Source organism: Notothenia rossii (genome assembly GCF_949606895.1).
Source record: "Notothenia rossii genome assembly, chromosome: 7".
NCBI lineage: Eukaryota > Metazoa > Chordata > Actinopteri > Perciformes > Nototheniidae > Notothenia > Notothenia rossii.
In genome coordinates, this window is record NC_136905.1 from 43378049 (window position 1) to 43394881 (window position 16833).

A 16833-nucleotide genomic window follows, 5' to 3' on the forward strand; every position below is an offset into this window, starting at 1 on the left:
GGCCGCCACCGGGACATCTTCTCTGGCTGGTGGAGTTAACTCGCTCTGAACTAAATCCCTCTGTGGAAGCTCGGCCTCCACAATATCTTTGCTGCTGCCAGAGCTACCAGCCTTCTTGTTGGAAAACCACTTTCGGATATCCATCCTGGTCTAAACGTGTCTTCTCTTTCTTCCTTTCCTTCTCACTGCTCTACAATCTCTTTGCTTCTTTATTCCGGATTTACCCCTCTCATTCTGTTCTTTTCCTCTGATATTTAATAACAGATAGTACATTATTAGATGGCTGCACTTTGGTTAACAGACTAACTTTGATTTCCTCAATTCATAAATTGACAGGCCCTGTAATTATACCATAACCTTTTCTCCTCTATCCCTTAACTCGTCTTCATATACAGATTGACTTACTTCCTATCTACTCTAGTCACGTCAGGATTAAAGAAAAAATGTATCATTAATCATCATTAAATGGTTGATTTTTTATTTTCAGAATTGAATGTTCAAACAAGGCCTAAAACCTGGCATTTCATAAGAAAGTGACTAATATATAAACCAAATGTAATATTGGATACAATACTACACTAAATGGATAGACACAGATTAAAAGCAAAGTCTGGTTTGTCTCTAGAGTCTAACTGCCGTGAGAAAAATCGGTACCACTTTACAATATGACTACCCTTATAAAGGGCTTACGAATAGTTTGTAATTCCTTTATTAATTAAGTTGCGAAAGTGAAAACTTTATAAATCATTAATAAGCTTTTATAAGACATGAGATAAACAGGGCAACTGTGACCGGTTGCTTGCCAAATAGTGAGCCCACATTTATCTGCGCTGCTAAGCCTTATTATAAATGGCAGTAACTCATTAATAAATGGGAATGTGTTTAACACTTTACAATAAGGCTCCCTTTGGCAGCTATAAATGTTAGTAACTCATAAATAAATGGTCATAAAAGTGTTTACAACATAATTAACAACCTAATTATAAACCCTTTATGAATCATTTATAAGGGTAGTCTTATTGTAAAGTGGTACCGAAAAATCTAATCAATGTTCCACAGTCCGTCACTAGACTTCGCTCATTGTACCAATACGGTTTATATAATACACAACATATTATTATTAGGGTCTGAGACCAGAGGTCGGCGAAGACCCTATTGAAATCGGTGACTGCAACTCACATAATTGATATTGTTACGATCAATTTAGTCGCTCGCAAAGCGAGCGATAACCATGCATAACCCACAAAAAACAGGGGTAATCAGGGGCAAAAGCCCATTAAAAGTGGCCTAAATCATGACAGTAGGTAGCCCACGCGACTACAGTGACGTGGGCGTCATCCAGTGAATGGAGATCGGATCGTTCAGGCTAAGCTTGTAGCTGCTCCGTCCACACTCACAACAACATGATATAGACACAGTTACAACAGCGACGGTATTCGCCATGACACAGACAGTCTGTGTTTTTTTCATGTATAACTTTTGTTGTCTCTGAAGAACCAGCACCTTACCGTGGTAGAGAGGTTTGTGTGCCCTGATGAACCTGGGGGCTGTGTTGTCTGGAACCTTGTGTTCCTGGTAGGGTCTCCCATGGCAAATTGGTCTCAGGCAAGGGGTCAGACTAAGATTTGTTCACAAGACCTCATGAAAGACGACACACAAAGTGAGGATACCCGGCCCGGGGTCCCCTTCTGGAGCCAGGCCCAGAAGGAGGACTCGTCGGCGAGCGTCTGGTGGCCGGGCTTGCCACGGAGCCCGGCCGGGCACAGCCCGAAAAGGCGACGTGGGCAACACCTCCGCTTCTCCGTCCCGCGGGCCCACCACCTACGGGAAACAGCGATGGGGTCGGGTGCGCTGCCAGAAGGGTGGCAGTGAAGGCAGAGGGTCTCGACGGACCAGACCCGGGCGACAGAAGCTGGCTTTGGGGACGTGGAACGTCACCTCTCTGGGGGGGAAGGAATCGGAGCTTGTGCGGGAGGTGGAGCGTTACCAGTTGGATCTGGTTGGGCTCACCTCTACGCACAGCGTCGGCTCTGGAACCTTACTTCTGGATAGGGGTTGGACTCTATTCTTCGCCGGAGTTGCTCAAGGTGTGAGGCGCCGGGCGGCTGTGGGGATACTCACAAGTCCCCGGCTGGGTGCTTCGTTGTTGGAGTCTACCCCAGTGGACGAGAGGGTTGCCTCCCTACGCCTTCGGGTTATGTAGGGGGAAAACTCTGACTGTTGTGTGTGCTTATGCACCCAACAGCAGTTCAGAGTATACGGCCTTCTTGGAGACCCTGGAAAGAGTCCTGTATGGGGCTCCTGAAGGGGACTCTTTAATCTTGCTGGGAGATTTCAACGCACATGTGGGCAATGATGGAGACACTTGGAGGGGAGTGATTGGGAGGAACGGCCCCCCTGATCTGAACCGGAGTGGTGGTTTGTTACTGGACTTCTGTGCTAGTCATGGATTGGCCATAACAAACACCATGTTCGAACATAAGGATGCTCATAAGTGTACGTGGTACCAGAGCACCCTAGGCAGAAGGTCCATGATCGATTTTGTTATCGTATCATCGGACCTGAGGCCGTATGTTTTGGACACTCGGGTAAAGAGAGGGGCGGAGTTGTCAACTGATCACCATCTGGTGGTGAGTTGGGTCGAGTGGCGGGGGAAGCTTCTGGATAGACCTGGTAAGCCCAAACGTGTAGTTCGGGTGAACTGGGAACGTCTGGAGGAGGCCCAAGTTCAGGAGGCCTTCAACTCACACCTCCGGCGGAGCTTTTCGGGCATTCCTGTGGAGGTTGGGGACATTGAACCAGAGTGGTCGGTGTTCAAAGCCTCTATTGCCGAAGCCGCGGCGGGGAGCTGTGGTCTCAAGGTCCTAGGTGCCTCAAGGGGCGGTAACCCTCGAACCTCCTGGTGGACACCGGTGGTCAGGGAAGCCGTCCGACTGAAGAAGGAGGCCTTCAGGGATTTGTTATCCCGGGGGACTCCCGAGGCAGTTGCAAGGTACCGACAGGCCCGAAGGGCAGCAGCCTCAGCCGTGGCCGAGGCAAAACAGCGGGTGTGGGAGAAGTTCGGAGAAGACATGGAAAAAGACTTTCGGGCGGCACCAAAGTTGTTCTGGAAAACTGTCCGACACCTCAGGAGGGGGAAGCAGGGAACCATCCAAGCTGTGTACAGTAAGGATGGGACGTTGTTGACCTCAACTGATGGAGTGTTAGGGCGTTGGAAGGAGCACTTTGAGGAACTCCTGAACCCGACAACTCCGCCCTCTATGTTAGAGGCAGAGCTGGAGTATGACGGGGGATCGACACCAATCTCCCGGGGGGAGGTCACTGAGGTCGTCAAACAACTTCACAGTGGCAAAGCCCCGGGGGTGGATGAGATCCGCCCAGAAATGCTGAAGGCTCTGGGTGTTGAGGGACTGTCATGGTTGACACGTCTCATCAACGTTGCGTGGAAGTCGGAAACAGTACCGAAGGAGTGGCAGACCGGGGTGGTGGTTCCCCTTTTTAAAAAGGGGGATCAGAGGGTGTGTGCCAATTACAGAGGCATCACACTACTCAGCCTCCCCGGGAAAGTTTACTCTAAGGTACTCGAAAGGAGGGTCAGGCCGATTGTTGAACCTCAGATTGAGGAGGAACAATGCGGATTCCGTCCTGGTTGTGGAACGACGGATCAGCTTTTTACTCTCGCAAGGATCCTGGAGGGGGCCTGGGAGTACGCTCATCCAGTCTACATGTGTTTTGTAGACTTGGAGAAGGCGTATGACCGGGTTCCCAGGGAGTCACTGTGGGAGGTGCTGCGGGAGTATGGGGTGAGGGGCTCTCTACTCAGGGCCATCCAATCTCTGTACTCCCAAAGCGAGAGCTGTGTCCGGGTCCTCGGCAGTAAGTCGGACCCATTTCAGGTGAGGGTTGGCCTCCGCCAGGGCTGCGCTTTGTCACCAATCCTGTTTGTAATATACATGGATCGGATTTCGAGGCGTAGTCGTGGGGGAGGGGGTCTGCAGTTCGGTGGACTAAGGATTGCACCACTGCTTTTTGCAGATGATGTGGTTCTGATGGCTTCATCGGTCTGCGACCTTCAGCACTCACTGGATCGGTTCGCAACCGAGTGTGAAGCGGCTGGGATGAGGATCAGCACCTCCAAATCTGAGGCCATGGTTCTCAGCAGGAAACCGATGGACTGTCCACTCCAGTGTTTCCCCTACCATTGTCTTGGCGGGGCGCTGCGCCCTGCCAACGGAGCCCCGCGCCCTGCCTGAAAATTCAAGGTGTTTTTTTTGTTGTTTTTTTTTATTTACATTTTGTTTTTTTATTATTTAAAAAAAAATATATATATATAGCACCAAATTGCAACTGAAGTAATATATCTACGGTCACTTTCACATTGAACATGTGCTCTTTTATTAAATAAACTAAACGCCTATGTTATTTATCCAATGTGCATGTTTCAGTGTCCACAGCCTTGCGTATTCACATTCTCCCTCCGCTCTGTTTCTGAAGGGCGGGGCTCCCCCCCCCCCCCCCACACACACACACACGAGAATGCACACACTCACAATCAGAGACAAGAGCGGAGGAAAGGAGGAGAACAACAGCTCTGCAGTCTGCCCGTTTGTGTGTCCCCCCAGTTTCAATTTTGTTTATTATTATTTTTTAACCGCAAGCCGTTATCGTCACAGGAGAAGGACACACACAGCCTGCCCAGGTGGACGCGCGCGAACGCGACAACGAACGTAGCGTGCGCATTCTAAAAATAGCTCACAGATGGTGAGCAGGTACCGCGGTTTTGAACTACAGTATTGAATTTGACAGAAAACAACAATCAAACGCCAGCAGAAGAATAGTCTAATGAGTTGGGTGAAAAAAAAGACAGGAGATGTGAGTTGGTTTATTCAGTAAATTAGCTCAGGATAATTGGATGTTCTGTCACTTGTTGATGTGAGGCTAATGCAGGACTTGCTAGCTTGATGCTACCGACATTTAGCGGCAGTGACTCAACAAATTGCCACTTAAAATGTATCGTCAGCAATGTATGACAAGCAGACTGCTTGTTTAATGTTAGACTCGCACCAATAGCTCAATATGATCATAACACGATTGCTTTCATATCAGAGATCAGATGAGGTGGAGCTGCGTCCAGCAATAGAGGATGAGGCAGAGAGAAACAGCAGCAGCACAGGGTTGCAGCAGGTATGTTATATGCTGTAGTCAGGTGATTTAAATGTATCAATGAAAGGAAGAAGTGTAGGCTACATGATAAGAAGGGAATACAGTTTGAATTAAAGTAATAAAGTACAGAGTAACACTGTACTTTATTACTTTTTAATGTACAAATACTTTGTTACTGTACGATATCAATAACAATAATCCACAGCCCCTCTCTCTGCTCCAAAGGATAAAAAAAAATCTGGGTGCCCCGAATTTTTTTTTCGAGGTACCCGAGCAGCACCCTGCCAAGGCAGTAAACCTAGGGGAAACACTGCACTCCAAGTAGGGAATGAGTCCTTACCCCAAGTGAAGGAGTTCAAGTATCTCGGGGTCTTGTTCTCGAGTGAGGGAACAATGGAGCGTGAGATGGGTCGGAGAATCGGAGCAGCGGGAGCGGTACTGCAGTCTCTTTACCGCACCGTTGTGACGAAAAGGGAGCTGAGCCAGAAGGCAAAGCTCTCTGTCTACCGCGCCATTTTCGTTCCTACTCTCACCTATGGTCATGAAGGATGGGTCATGACCGAAAGAACGAGATCGCGGGTACAAGCGGCCGAGATGGGTTTTCTCCGCAGGGTGGCTGGTGTCTCCCTTAGGGATAAGGTGAGAAGTTCGGTCATCCGGGAGGGACTCGGAGTTGAGCCGCTCCTCCTTCGCGTCGAAAGGAGCCAGTTGAGGTGGTTCGGGCACCTAGTTAGGATGCCACCTGGGCGCCTCCCTAGGGAGGTGTTCCAGGCACGTCCAGCTGGGAAGAGACCAAGGGGTAGACCTAGAACCAGATGGAGGGATTATATCTCTTCGCTGGCCTGGGAGCGCCTTGGGATCCCCCAGTCAGAGTTGGTTGATGTGGCCAGGGAAAAGAAAGTTTGGGGCTCTCTGCTGGAACTGCTACCTCCGCGACCCGACCACGGATAAGCGGGAGAAGATGGATGGATGGATGGATAACTTTTGTCCAGTTTCTGAACAGATATGAGGAGTTGTGAGCTCTGTGTGCTAACAGCTACCGGCTGATGTTTTGGTTTTCTGGGTCAACGTCAGTGACAGCAGGCTGAGATCCTCACTGCTGATTGGCTTACTGCCCTACTGACATAGGCCTGTATGATGATATAATGTTTGACATGATATCTAAGAAAGTGATTTGTTTTCCATGTCATTCGTATCTTTTTCTTATCAGAAAGTGTAGTTATTTATTTGAAAGCTCCAAATCCAAATGTTTCCCTCAATGGCCTTTGTGCCCTGGCATGTGGCCTTTGTGCCCTAAAATATTTTGTGACACCAAAGAAAAATGCCCCTGCCCCTAAGATTACGAAATTCCAAGCCTGGTTATTACTAAGATTCACTTGTTTTTTCGTTGCCCTTTTTTGGAGATGCGGCTACATTTTAATGAGTAAACATCACCTGCTTTATCAGATGTACCTGACTTTATGAGTGTTCAGGGAATGATAGAGTCCAACAGGACAGCCCTCTTTCCCATCACTGATAGGTGTGTATACCTACTGTTTTGTCAGAGCTTGAGAAATGCAATTCACACCTGGCTCCAGTCCGGCAGGTGGAGACAGGGAGCCTAGGGTGTGATTCCACTGAGAAGGTGGCTCAAAGGAAGAGTGTGAGCTTCCTAATTAAGGAGCTAAATGCAACACACCTGGGAACACACTCTCAGGCAGAGGACAAACAGTTCCCTGTGAGAGAGGAGAAGAGACTCAAAGATTCAACCAAGATGCTGCTGGTGAATATTTGCAAATGTTTAATCTGTTTGAACCATGTTTGATCTGATGTATTATTATTTATAGTCCTGAAGAAAGAAGCTAAAATATAAGATGCTTAAATATAATTTACTTTGTTGAAATGCATTTATTTTTGATTAAATGTTGAATTTAATTGTAAATTAAGAAATGAAAGTGCTTGTTAAAAGATGGCATGTTTTTAGTTGAAAATGTTTATGTACCTAAATTGAACGAAAGTAATGTTTTGTGTTAAAGGTTTTCAACCTGAATGAGCATCAAGAGGCCAACAAGAGGCCATTGAAGCAATAAGGAATCTACCACACTCAAATAAAGAGAAAAAAATATTCAAATTCGAGTTGTCCCATGTGTCCTTCTGGGGTGAATCAAGCCATTTTCGAGTTTAGGCAGGAGTCAATAAAACCAACCAAATCACAACTTCACAGTTGAAAACCATTGCCAAGCAATAAGGACTAAAGGACCAAGAGCCTGGAAAAGTCGGAATAAACCAAACTGTCTGCAGTAACCACACACCTCAACAAAATGGCGGAAGAAGCCTATTGGAAAAGTGTCACGCAGCTCAAGCAGGAGAGGACAATGGCTAAAGGTGCACTCACAAAAGTAGCTAACTTTTTTAGCAGAGGAGCAGGAAGCATGACTGAAATTGAGCTTCGGGAGGAATTCAAGAAGCTCACTTTGATGGGAAGAAATGTCAGTGAAGCAAATTATGACTTTCGGAGTGGCCTACTCGCAGACATAGAAGCCAGAACTGCTGAAGAGGTGGAAGAAGAGCTTAGCGAGCAGCAGGAGGCTGACATGGAAAAAACTATCAATGAAAGTGAAATCAGAATGAATGAAGTGATAATAATTGTTCAAAGAAACCTGTGGTCTCGTTATGGGCAAAAGGAGCTGGAAATCTCAATCCAGGAAGCAGAAACGGCTTGTGATAATGCTGCTGAAACATCTGTATCTGCACTCAATCGGGATGGTTATGAGATGCAGTTGGTTTTCATGGAGAAGCTGGTCAAGGAAGCTAGTAAAAGCCTAGCATCTTGGGAACTGTGGATTCCAGAGACTGAAAAAGCTAATCTAGAAGGCAGAGTCAAGGACTTAAAGTCAATGAATAACAAGCTTGAAGCAAGGAGAGCAGAGTTTGTGTTTGCACAAAGAAATTCAGAAGAAGAAAAGAGTGCATATCTGCTGACTTTAACGGCTGCTTCATCAACCCCACATGCGGCAAACACCACGCCCTTGGTGAGAATTAAACCAATTAGTCTGCCCAAATTTCATGGCTGTAAAAGAGATTTCCACAGATGGAGGAGAGACTGGGAGAGCCTGCAAAGACAGGGAGAACCAACAGGCTCGAGTGAAGTCAAAAAGATTCAGCTTTTGGACAGCATGGATGAGAAAATCTCAAGAAACCTCAGACTTTCAACATACAATACAGCAGAGAACATCTTTAGAGTGCTTGAAAATAGATATGGGAATAAGTCTACAATTGCAATAGAAATAATTGAAGATCTTGAAAAAATTCCTGTTTTAAGAGCAGATCAACCAAGAAGAGTCATCGACTTAATCCAAACTGTGGAGAAAGCACTGGCAGACCTGACAGAGCTTGGAAAGACAAATGCCATCAAGAACCCACTGGTCACTAGGTCCATAGAGAGCAAGCTGCCGGATCCTGTGAAGAAGGATTGGCTCGTCTTCATGGTAAATCCCGGCAATAGAGTCACCCCTGAGAACCATTTTGACAGTCTCCTCGAGTTTCTGAAGACACAAGAAGAGATCTTGGAAAAACTGGAGCAGCTTGGAGTAACTGAAAAGTCAGAGAAACCGGAAAGGAACTTTGAAAGAAAATATTACTCAACACGTTCCACCAGGAGAGACGGACGTTGTATTGTCTGTGGAGAAGAAAGGCATGAAGAGAAACTATTCTTTTGCAAGCAGTTCAAGAGCCTAAATCTGGTCGAAAAGTTAGATGCTGTGAAGAGATTGGGAGCTTGTAAGAGGTGTTTGAGGTGTCATGAAGAAGGACATGAATGTGAAAACACCTACCTTTGCAGGAAAAGAGAATGCAAGAAGGGGAGCTCTTCAGAACACCACTTTTTCCTCTCCTAAAGGAGAGTACAGAGAACGTGAGCTGAACAAAGGTGGGAAAGACTTGAAGAAAAGACCCAAACTCACAGAAGAGCAAGTGAAATGTATTGCTTAACTCTCTCCCGAAATGGCAGAAAAATGCAAGAACGCCTTTACCAATATGACTGCAATAACAAACGGCAATGAAAAGGACCGGTCTGTGCTGATGGAAGGAAATAGACATGACGAGATACCAGTTATCATGATGCTGCTGGAAGTTACTGCAAATTCAGGTCAGAAAGTTGGAACCCTGATGGATTTAGCATCAGACACCAACTACATAACCCACAGAGCCGCCAACCGGTTAAACCTGGAAAGTGAAAAAATCACATTGGTTGTCCATGGAGTTGGAGGAATAACAATGAGGGTGAACAGCAGAAGATATTTCCTCAGAGTTAGAGTCAAGACACCCAGAGGTACAGAAAAAACGCACCAACTTGTTTGTTATGGCCACAATGAAATAGCCAACGTGCAAAGAGTCATCGAACCTGAACAGCTGAAGAAGTTCTTTCCCCAAGTCAAACTTGAGGATTTAAAAAGACCAGAAAACATTGAGCTACAGAGAAGGTAGACTGGTTCCACAGAGGGTGAAGATTGTCGTAGACCTCGTTTTGTGGGACAGCCCACTGGGTAAAACTGTGGCTGGAGCTCACTCTGATCTCTTTGAGGAAGTGGAGATGACAACACATAAGTTGGAAACACACTTCGCTTGCTCCATGCGTATGGCCGCAGTGAAATACGAGGAAATCATCGGAGCTGAAGAGATTCAGGCTGAAACAAAAAGCACAGCTGTTGACAGAGAGTTTCTGGATTGATGGAAGTGGGACAGTATTGGAGCAGCCTGTGAACCAAAATGTGGAGGATGTCGATGTGGTCATTGTCAGCCTGGAGGAAAGGAAATGACATTAATTGAGGAAAAAGAGCTGGAAATCATAAAAAAAGACCTTACCTATGTTACAACTGATGCCCACAGTAGTGCTCCACACTGGGATACAAAGTACCCTTGGATCGAGGACCCAATCTCTCTTCCCAACAACAGGACTGCAGTGGGAGCAACTTTTCTGAGGACAGAAAAACAACTCAAGAGGGAGCCAGATTGGCAAGCTGCCTAAAAGGCACAGGTACATGAAATGGTGGAAAGAGGAGCGACCCCTGCTGATCTCAATGAGGAATCTGAGTGGCAGAAAGGACCTTCCTTTCTGAAAATGCCAGTGGAGGAGTGGCCAAAGAAGTCAGCCAAGGAGGTTGCGGCAAATGCAAAAGAGGGCATCAATAAAATCCAAAGGAAAACATTCACAGCAGCACTCACCAGAGCTCAGGCAAAGATGAAGCATCCTGATGGTAAAGAACCTGTAACCCTTATAAAACCCTCTGAGGGTGAGAAAGAGATTCGAACCCGAAGAATACCAGCTGGCTCAGTTATAGGGCAACTGATTGATGTGAAGAAATTCAGCAGCTTGGATAAAGTGGTCCGAGTTGTTGCTTGGGTGCTGAGAGCTGCTAAGGAGTGGAAGAGGAGGACGATGAACCCAACTCCCCACAGGTCAAAGTGGAAGGTAATTCCTTCAAAAGAAGAGAGAGAGTTGAGAACTAAGAACTGTGCTCTCTGTTAGAGAATGTGAAGATGCACTCAGACATCTTTTCCTTTCAGCCCAGGAAGGAGTAACATTTAAAGACATTACTCTCAGCAGGTTGGTTGTGTATAAGGAGGAAGAGTCGGGACTCTTAGTATGTGGAGGAAGGATCCAATACTTCAATGAGGACAAAGTTGTAGTACCAATCCTACCTTATGAGGCATGGATATCCACACTTCTTGCTCAAAAGGGCCACAGAGCAAACCACGAGGAAATAGCAGGAAAACTCCTACAGATGAGAAAGAAAGCCTGGGTTGTCAAAGGCAGAAGATTGGCTAAAAAGGTGGTTGACAGCTGCGTGATATGCAGAAAGGCCAGAGGAAGGAAGTGCAAGTCATGAGTGACCTCAGTGACATCAGAGTGGACAAATCCAGCAAGACCCTTTGAATACACAACTGTGGACCTGTTTGGACTATATGAGATGAAAGACCAAGTGAGGAAGAAAGTATGGGGCATCGTCTTCTGCTGTATGGCATCCAGAGCAATACATGTAGATGTTTTTGGAGACCAGTCAGCTGAAGGCTTCCTACTGGCCTACAAAAGATTTACTGCATTGAGGGACATTCGAAGAAAATGTGGTCAGATCCCGGAAGCAACTTTGTAGGAGCCAGACCTGCCCTGAAGGAGGTCTACATGTTTCTGGAATGCTTAGGAAAATCTGAGCTGGAGGATGAAGCTACCAAACATGGAACAGAGTGGAGCTGGACAATTCATCCTGCAGACTCACCTCACAGGAATGGAGCTGCTGAAGCAGCTGTTCGTGTCGTGAAAAGGGCCCTCAACAACCTTGGAGGAGATGGAACCTTCAAATGGGGATAATTTCAAACATTCCTATACATGGCAGCTAACTTGGCCAACGAGAGACCGTTTGATGCCAGGATTCAAAGCAGGGAGGACTGCGTAGGGTACATCTGCCCAAACTCACTTTTGCTTGGAAGGTCTGGACCAAAAGGAGACCCTGGGAGCTTTACATTTGAAAGCTATCCCTACAAAAGATTAAGGGAAATCCAAGCCGAAGTAGACAAATTCTGGAGGAAGTGGAGTCAGTTGGCAGGACCCAATCTGTTTGTGAGAAATAAGTGGCACACAAGGGAGCGGAATGTGGCTGTAGGAGATGTTGTTTGGGTGGCAGACCAGAATGCCTTAAGAGGTCAATACAGACTTGCCAGGGTGGTTGGTGTTAACACCGATGGAAAGGGCATTATGAGTGATGTAAATGTCCGCACCTTTCCAAACTACCCAGTCCCATCGGACAACCCAGCAGGAGAAAAGTTGTGGGGACGAACAAAAAACTCTCATCTAAAATCCCTGCCACAGTACTTCACAGAGATGTCCGGCGCATAGTGGTTCTGCTTCCCAATGAAGAGCAAAATGATGGGAGCAAGAACATCAAATATGAAGATCAGACTGGGAAATAGTACAATACACCAAACTCATCAGCAGTGAATCATTTTCTGTAACTTCAGTAGAAAAGGTGTTGTGACCTCCTTGGGTTCAGGAACCAGGAGCTCAAGTGGGAGGTGTTTTGTCAGAGCTTGAGAAATGCAATTCACATCGGCTCCAGTCCAGCAGGCGGAGACAGGGAGCCTAGGGTGTGATTCCACTGAGAAGGTGGCTCAAAGGAAGAGTGTGAGCTTCTTAATTAAGGAGCTAAATGCAACACACCTGGGAACACACTCTCAGGCAGAGGACAAACAGTTCCCTGTGAGAGAGGAGAAGAGACTCAAAGATTCAACCAAGATGCTGCTGGTGAATATTTGCAAATGTTTAATCTGTTTGATCTGATGTATTATTATTCTAGTCCTGAGGAAAGAAGCTAAAATATAAGATGCTGAAATATAATTTACTTTGTTGAAATGCATTTATTTTTGATTAAATGTTAAATTTAATTGTAAATTAAGAAATGAAAGTGCTTGTTAAAAGATGGAATGTTTTTAGTTGAAAATGTTTATGTACCTAAAGTGAATGAAAGTAATGTTTTGTGTTAAAGGTTTTCAACCTGAATGAGCATCAAGAGGCCAACAAGAGGCCATTGAAGCAATAAGGAATCTACCACACTCAAATAAATAGAAAAAAGATTCAAATTCGAGTTGTCCTTCTGGGGTGAATCAAAGCATTTTCGAGTTTAGGCAGGAGTCAATAAAACCAACCAAATCACAACTAGACACCTACAGAGGAGGAACCAGCTGATAAGAGTGCAACACAACACTGAGCCGAGGGGACACAAGCTGGTAACTGCTCAAGAAAGGTACACAAGGACACTGACATGTCAAATGATAAATAAACAACCAGAAATATATTTTTACTGTAAATAATTTGACTGTATGTACAAATGTAACAATGAAATTGCTCTCTTGAACTAATCTTAACCTATATCTTGATTTTAATTTGGCTAGGGGGTGTGCAATATGTTTGAAACTACCACATGACTTTGACGTAGTTTCCTCACAACTCTTCTGAATGGATGCCAGTTTATGATCCATACTCATGGCATGTCCATGTTAAAAGAGTACATCATGTCCATGTTAAAAGAGTACATCAACATTACCTTGGGTACCACTTTAACCGTCTCATTGTATGTAATTATGCCATAAATTATAGTTACAGTTACATTAGCAGTTCAACACACATTGTAATCCCATACAATAACTGCATGTTGGTCAATCCTGATATTATTCTGAAGTTGATATGCTGTTATCTGTGCCGTTGTGATCGTTGTTGATGGATTTGGAACAGTGTCGTTTCTCTGTTACGGAGTTAAGGTTGTGATGTTCTGTGAAAATGTTCTTCCCAGGCATTAGTAGACCCTCTGTTTAAAGTAAGCACTGATGACAGAAACATGCATTTTGTCCAACCCGGTATCACGGCAAGATGTGAAGATTTACCATGCTGGGAGACGTGAAGATGTCACATCACTTCGTCCCTTCAAACGTGACTGTTACATGGTATTGTTAACAGGGCCCAACCAGTAAAGAAATACCCGGAAATACTAAGCAAATGATACCCCGACGGTCGGTTGTTATTGTCAATATTAATATAATAAGGATTTATTTTGTAATAGTCACACTCGATTTCGCCGATTTTCTTGTTGCCCCAGCTGGTCGACACGTCTTTTAGCAGAAACAAAGGCTACATTAATGTATTAAATCAATGTTAATCCATGTGTGTGGTTGTGGAATTAACGGACGTGACTTTGTGCGATTGCATTGCCAGGCAACAGCTTGGGTTCATGTTCATTTACAAACTCTTCAACTAGAACCGTAGTTATATTTAAAAACATTTTAGAAGACCTCACAAAATACTTTAATGTAAATTACAATTAAAATGTGAAGGAATATGTGTGTGTAACAAAATACATCCGTCATAAACAATACCGGAAACAGAAGTAGGCAAGATCCTCAGCTCGTGATTGGATATTTTAGCCGCAATGCACGTTGGGATAAGGGGTTTATGCGATGTGAAATCCGAAAACATTTAAAAAAAATAAATAATACTTTATTCAGAGTGTGCTTGCTTTTCTCTTTGGAAGTCATCACATAACGGCATTGTAATACACAGTTCGGCTGCATTAAATATTACACATCTGCCGTAGTTCTTTATTTATAGAGCCCTGATGAGAAGACTTCTGGACAAACAGGAAGAGCTGCCGCCAAAACTGAATAAGTGACGTGGATCATAAATATATCAGCAATTAAACAACATCTTCAATTTCTCTTCACAATATACGTTTCCTTGCAGTATCAATACTAATTCGGCTGACTTTTATATTTGATCCAATTGGTAGATAGGTTATATTTACACCATAACGGTGCACAGCTGATAGAAAGGGACACCTAGTGGTTAAAGCACATTATTGAATTTTATTATTTGTATTATTAGATATTAATAGGAGACACAGACAGAAAAACTAATAAGGCTTTATTTAAACATTAAAGAATACTTTAGGTAAAGGTCTTCTTTTGAATAAAAAAAAGCTATGGCAGGGTGTCCGCGGGGTCTTAAAAAGTATTAAAAGTTGATAAATCAATTTAGCGAAAATTAAGGCTTTTAAAAAGTATTAAAAAGTATTAAATGGCATTTTCCAAGGTATTAAGAAGTCCCACAGCAACGACAACATGAAACACCCTTTAATTTACTGAAACGACATGTCGGGAAACCCCACAAGGCGGCCCCATGCATAGCGCGCCGTAAAATGCTGCTTATTATTTTAAGTTTCGTTGCCTTGGGGGGGGGGGGGGGGGGGGACTAAACGACTACGGTAACGGGTCCCAAGGTGGGAAGACCGGCATACGCAACGCTCTGGGGGTCCAACGGCTCCGTGTGTGCCCTATATGATCATTTTCTGATAACGATGAAAGAGCCCGCCTCCCTCTCCCCACGTCTCCTGCTGCTGCTGGGCTGTCAGAAGAGGGGGAGGAAAAGAGAGGCAGTCACCGTTTATTAAATATTATTATATTATTATACAGAGAACAGAGTCGTTATCAATTTGTTTTAAAGCTCAATAAATAAAAAAGAAGACCTCTGACCGGCACTTTCCTAATTTTGTACGGAAGATTGAAACTTTAACGGACATGTTGACCGGCGGAACATTTTTTTTACGGAAACTGCCGCACGGTCCCCTCGTTCCTTGGAAAAGGCGGAGAGGTGGGTGTTTTTCATCTGCTGGTGGACTACCTGAGAGATACAGCAGGAGAACACGCCGCCCACCGAGGAGAATAAACAGAAGGGCAACCATGGCAACCATGCTCCGGGTTCTTCTTTGCTGCTTTTGGTGTATTTCGGGCGGCAGCAGCGCCACTTACAGGCATGACATATGTACTACATCGTTTCCAGCATTTGCAGCGGTCTAGTGTGAACGGACACGTTAATGAATCGAATGCGTGTGAAAGGAAGCCTTTTTTGCGCTTGCGTATGCGTTTTACCGTGTGGGGCCGGGGTCTAAGCCAAACTATATACGGTCACAGAGATCTGCTATTTTAAAGTAAAGTCAACACATATAGACCCTAAATATAGTCTATATTAAGAACGAGAAAAGTCTTAACATATATATCCTTTTTTGTAAACATATGACAAATGTGTGAGGGTGATGACGTCAGAGCATCGTCTTATGTGTCAGGGCTTAGCCCCGGACAGCCCCAGCCCAATTTAACCCCTGGGTATTTGTGAGGGAGCTCCTATATGGCATTACCCCGCTGAAGCTCACCAAAGTTTAACATATTTCATAGTTCAAAGTTTTGTCAATTGTTTTGTTTATTGGTCAAATACTGGTTTCTAATGTTTTCTGAGGAGTTTTACTGGAATGAAAGAGCACAGAGTACAGAAGCAACATACTGCATTAAACCTGACCTTCACAGAGAGGTTGAAGTTCATGTGGAGAGAAGGCTTCAGTAGTCTGTCTGCACTCTGTTTAGTTTTGCTATCTTACAATCAATATAGTAAATGTGAGGTAAAGTGTGTTGCCAATGTAACCGGTTAGAACTCAAAGTTGCGATGAGGTCTTAAAATGTATGGAAAGGGTCTTAAAAAAGGTCTTAAAAGGTATTAAATTTGACTTCAGGATTCCTGCATATACCCTGTATGGGGATATCTACAGATAAATATTAAGCCTGACAAAGTACTAATATATTGCTTTCCTGCAATATTAACTACTGTATGTTTAAGCACTTATTTTAACTGATATTATACATATGTATTATACTTTTATAAGATGTATGTAGATAGTATAAGAAATGTGCAGAATACGACAGTTTAATGGTGGAGGTATACACACATATTGACAGATGTCTTGTAATGCACTGTTGAGGAACCTGCGACCCAATACCTTGTCAGGTATTGAACATTCAATAAATAAAGAACACAGAATTATTAAATATAAAACACAGAATTTGTGTGATTATACTAAATGATTTACAAATAAACACTGCATATTTACAACTGTTACACATGCTGCTGTAACGAAAACATTTCCAACTTGGGATCAGTAAAGTATACATTATCTTAAGATGATTGATGGCTACTGCCATATTTGCAAATTTTGCCTCTGAACCTTGACAAGTGCATGTTTCAGGCTTATCAATGAACAACAGGAGGGGTCACAGACATAAGACCAGCTGTTAAATAAAGCTCTTCTGACCTTAGCTGTC

General features: G+C 44.4%; 1 protein-coding gene across 6 annotated transcripts in view; it reads left to right on the forward strand.

The window, feature by feature from the left end:
• Nucleotides 1-16548, forward strand: part of LOC307045758 (uncharacterized protein) — a 28215-nt gene extending 11667 nt beyond the window's left edge. For 4 of the 6 annotated variants that reach the window (XM_079691701.1, XM_079691700.1, XM_079691699.1 and 1 more), the window contains 2 exons: nt 6708-6925; nt 7179-16548. In XM_079691701.1, coding sequence (XP_079547827.1) covers nt 7464-9038 — 1575 coding nt within the window. In that variant the 5' untranslated portion in view covers nt 6708-6925; nt 7179-7463 and the 3' untranslated portion in view covers nt 9039-16548. Of the gene's footprint in view, nt 1-6707; nt 6942-7178 lie in introns of all 6 variants that reach the window. The other 2 variants (XR_013809984.1, XM_079691698.1) reach the window with 2 other exon arrangements.
• The last annotated feature ends 285 nt before the right edge of the window (nt 16549-16833 follow it).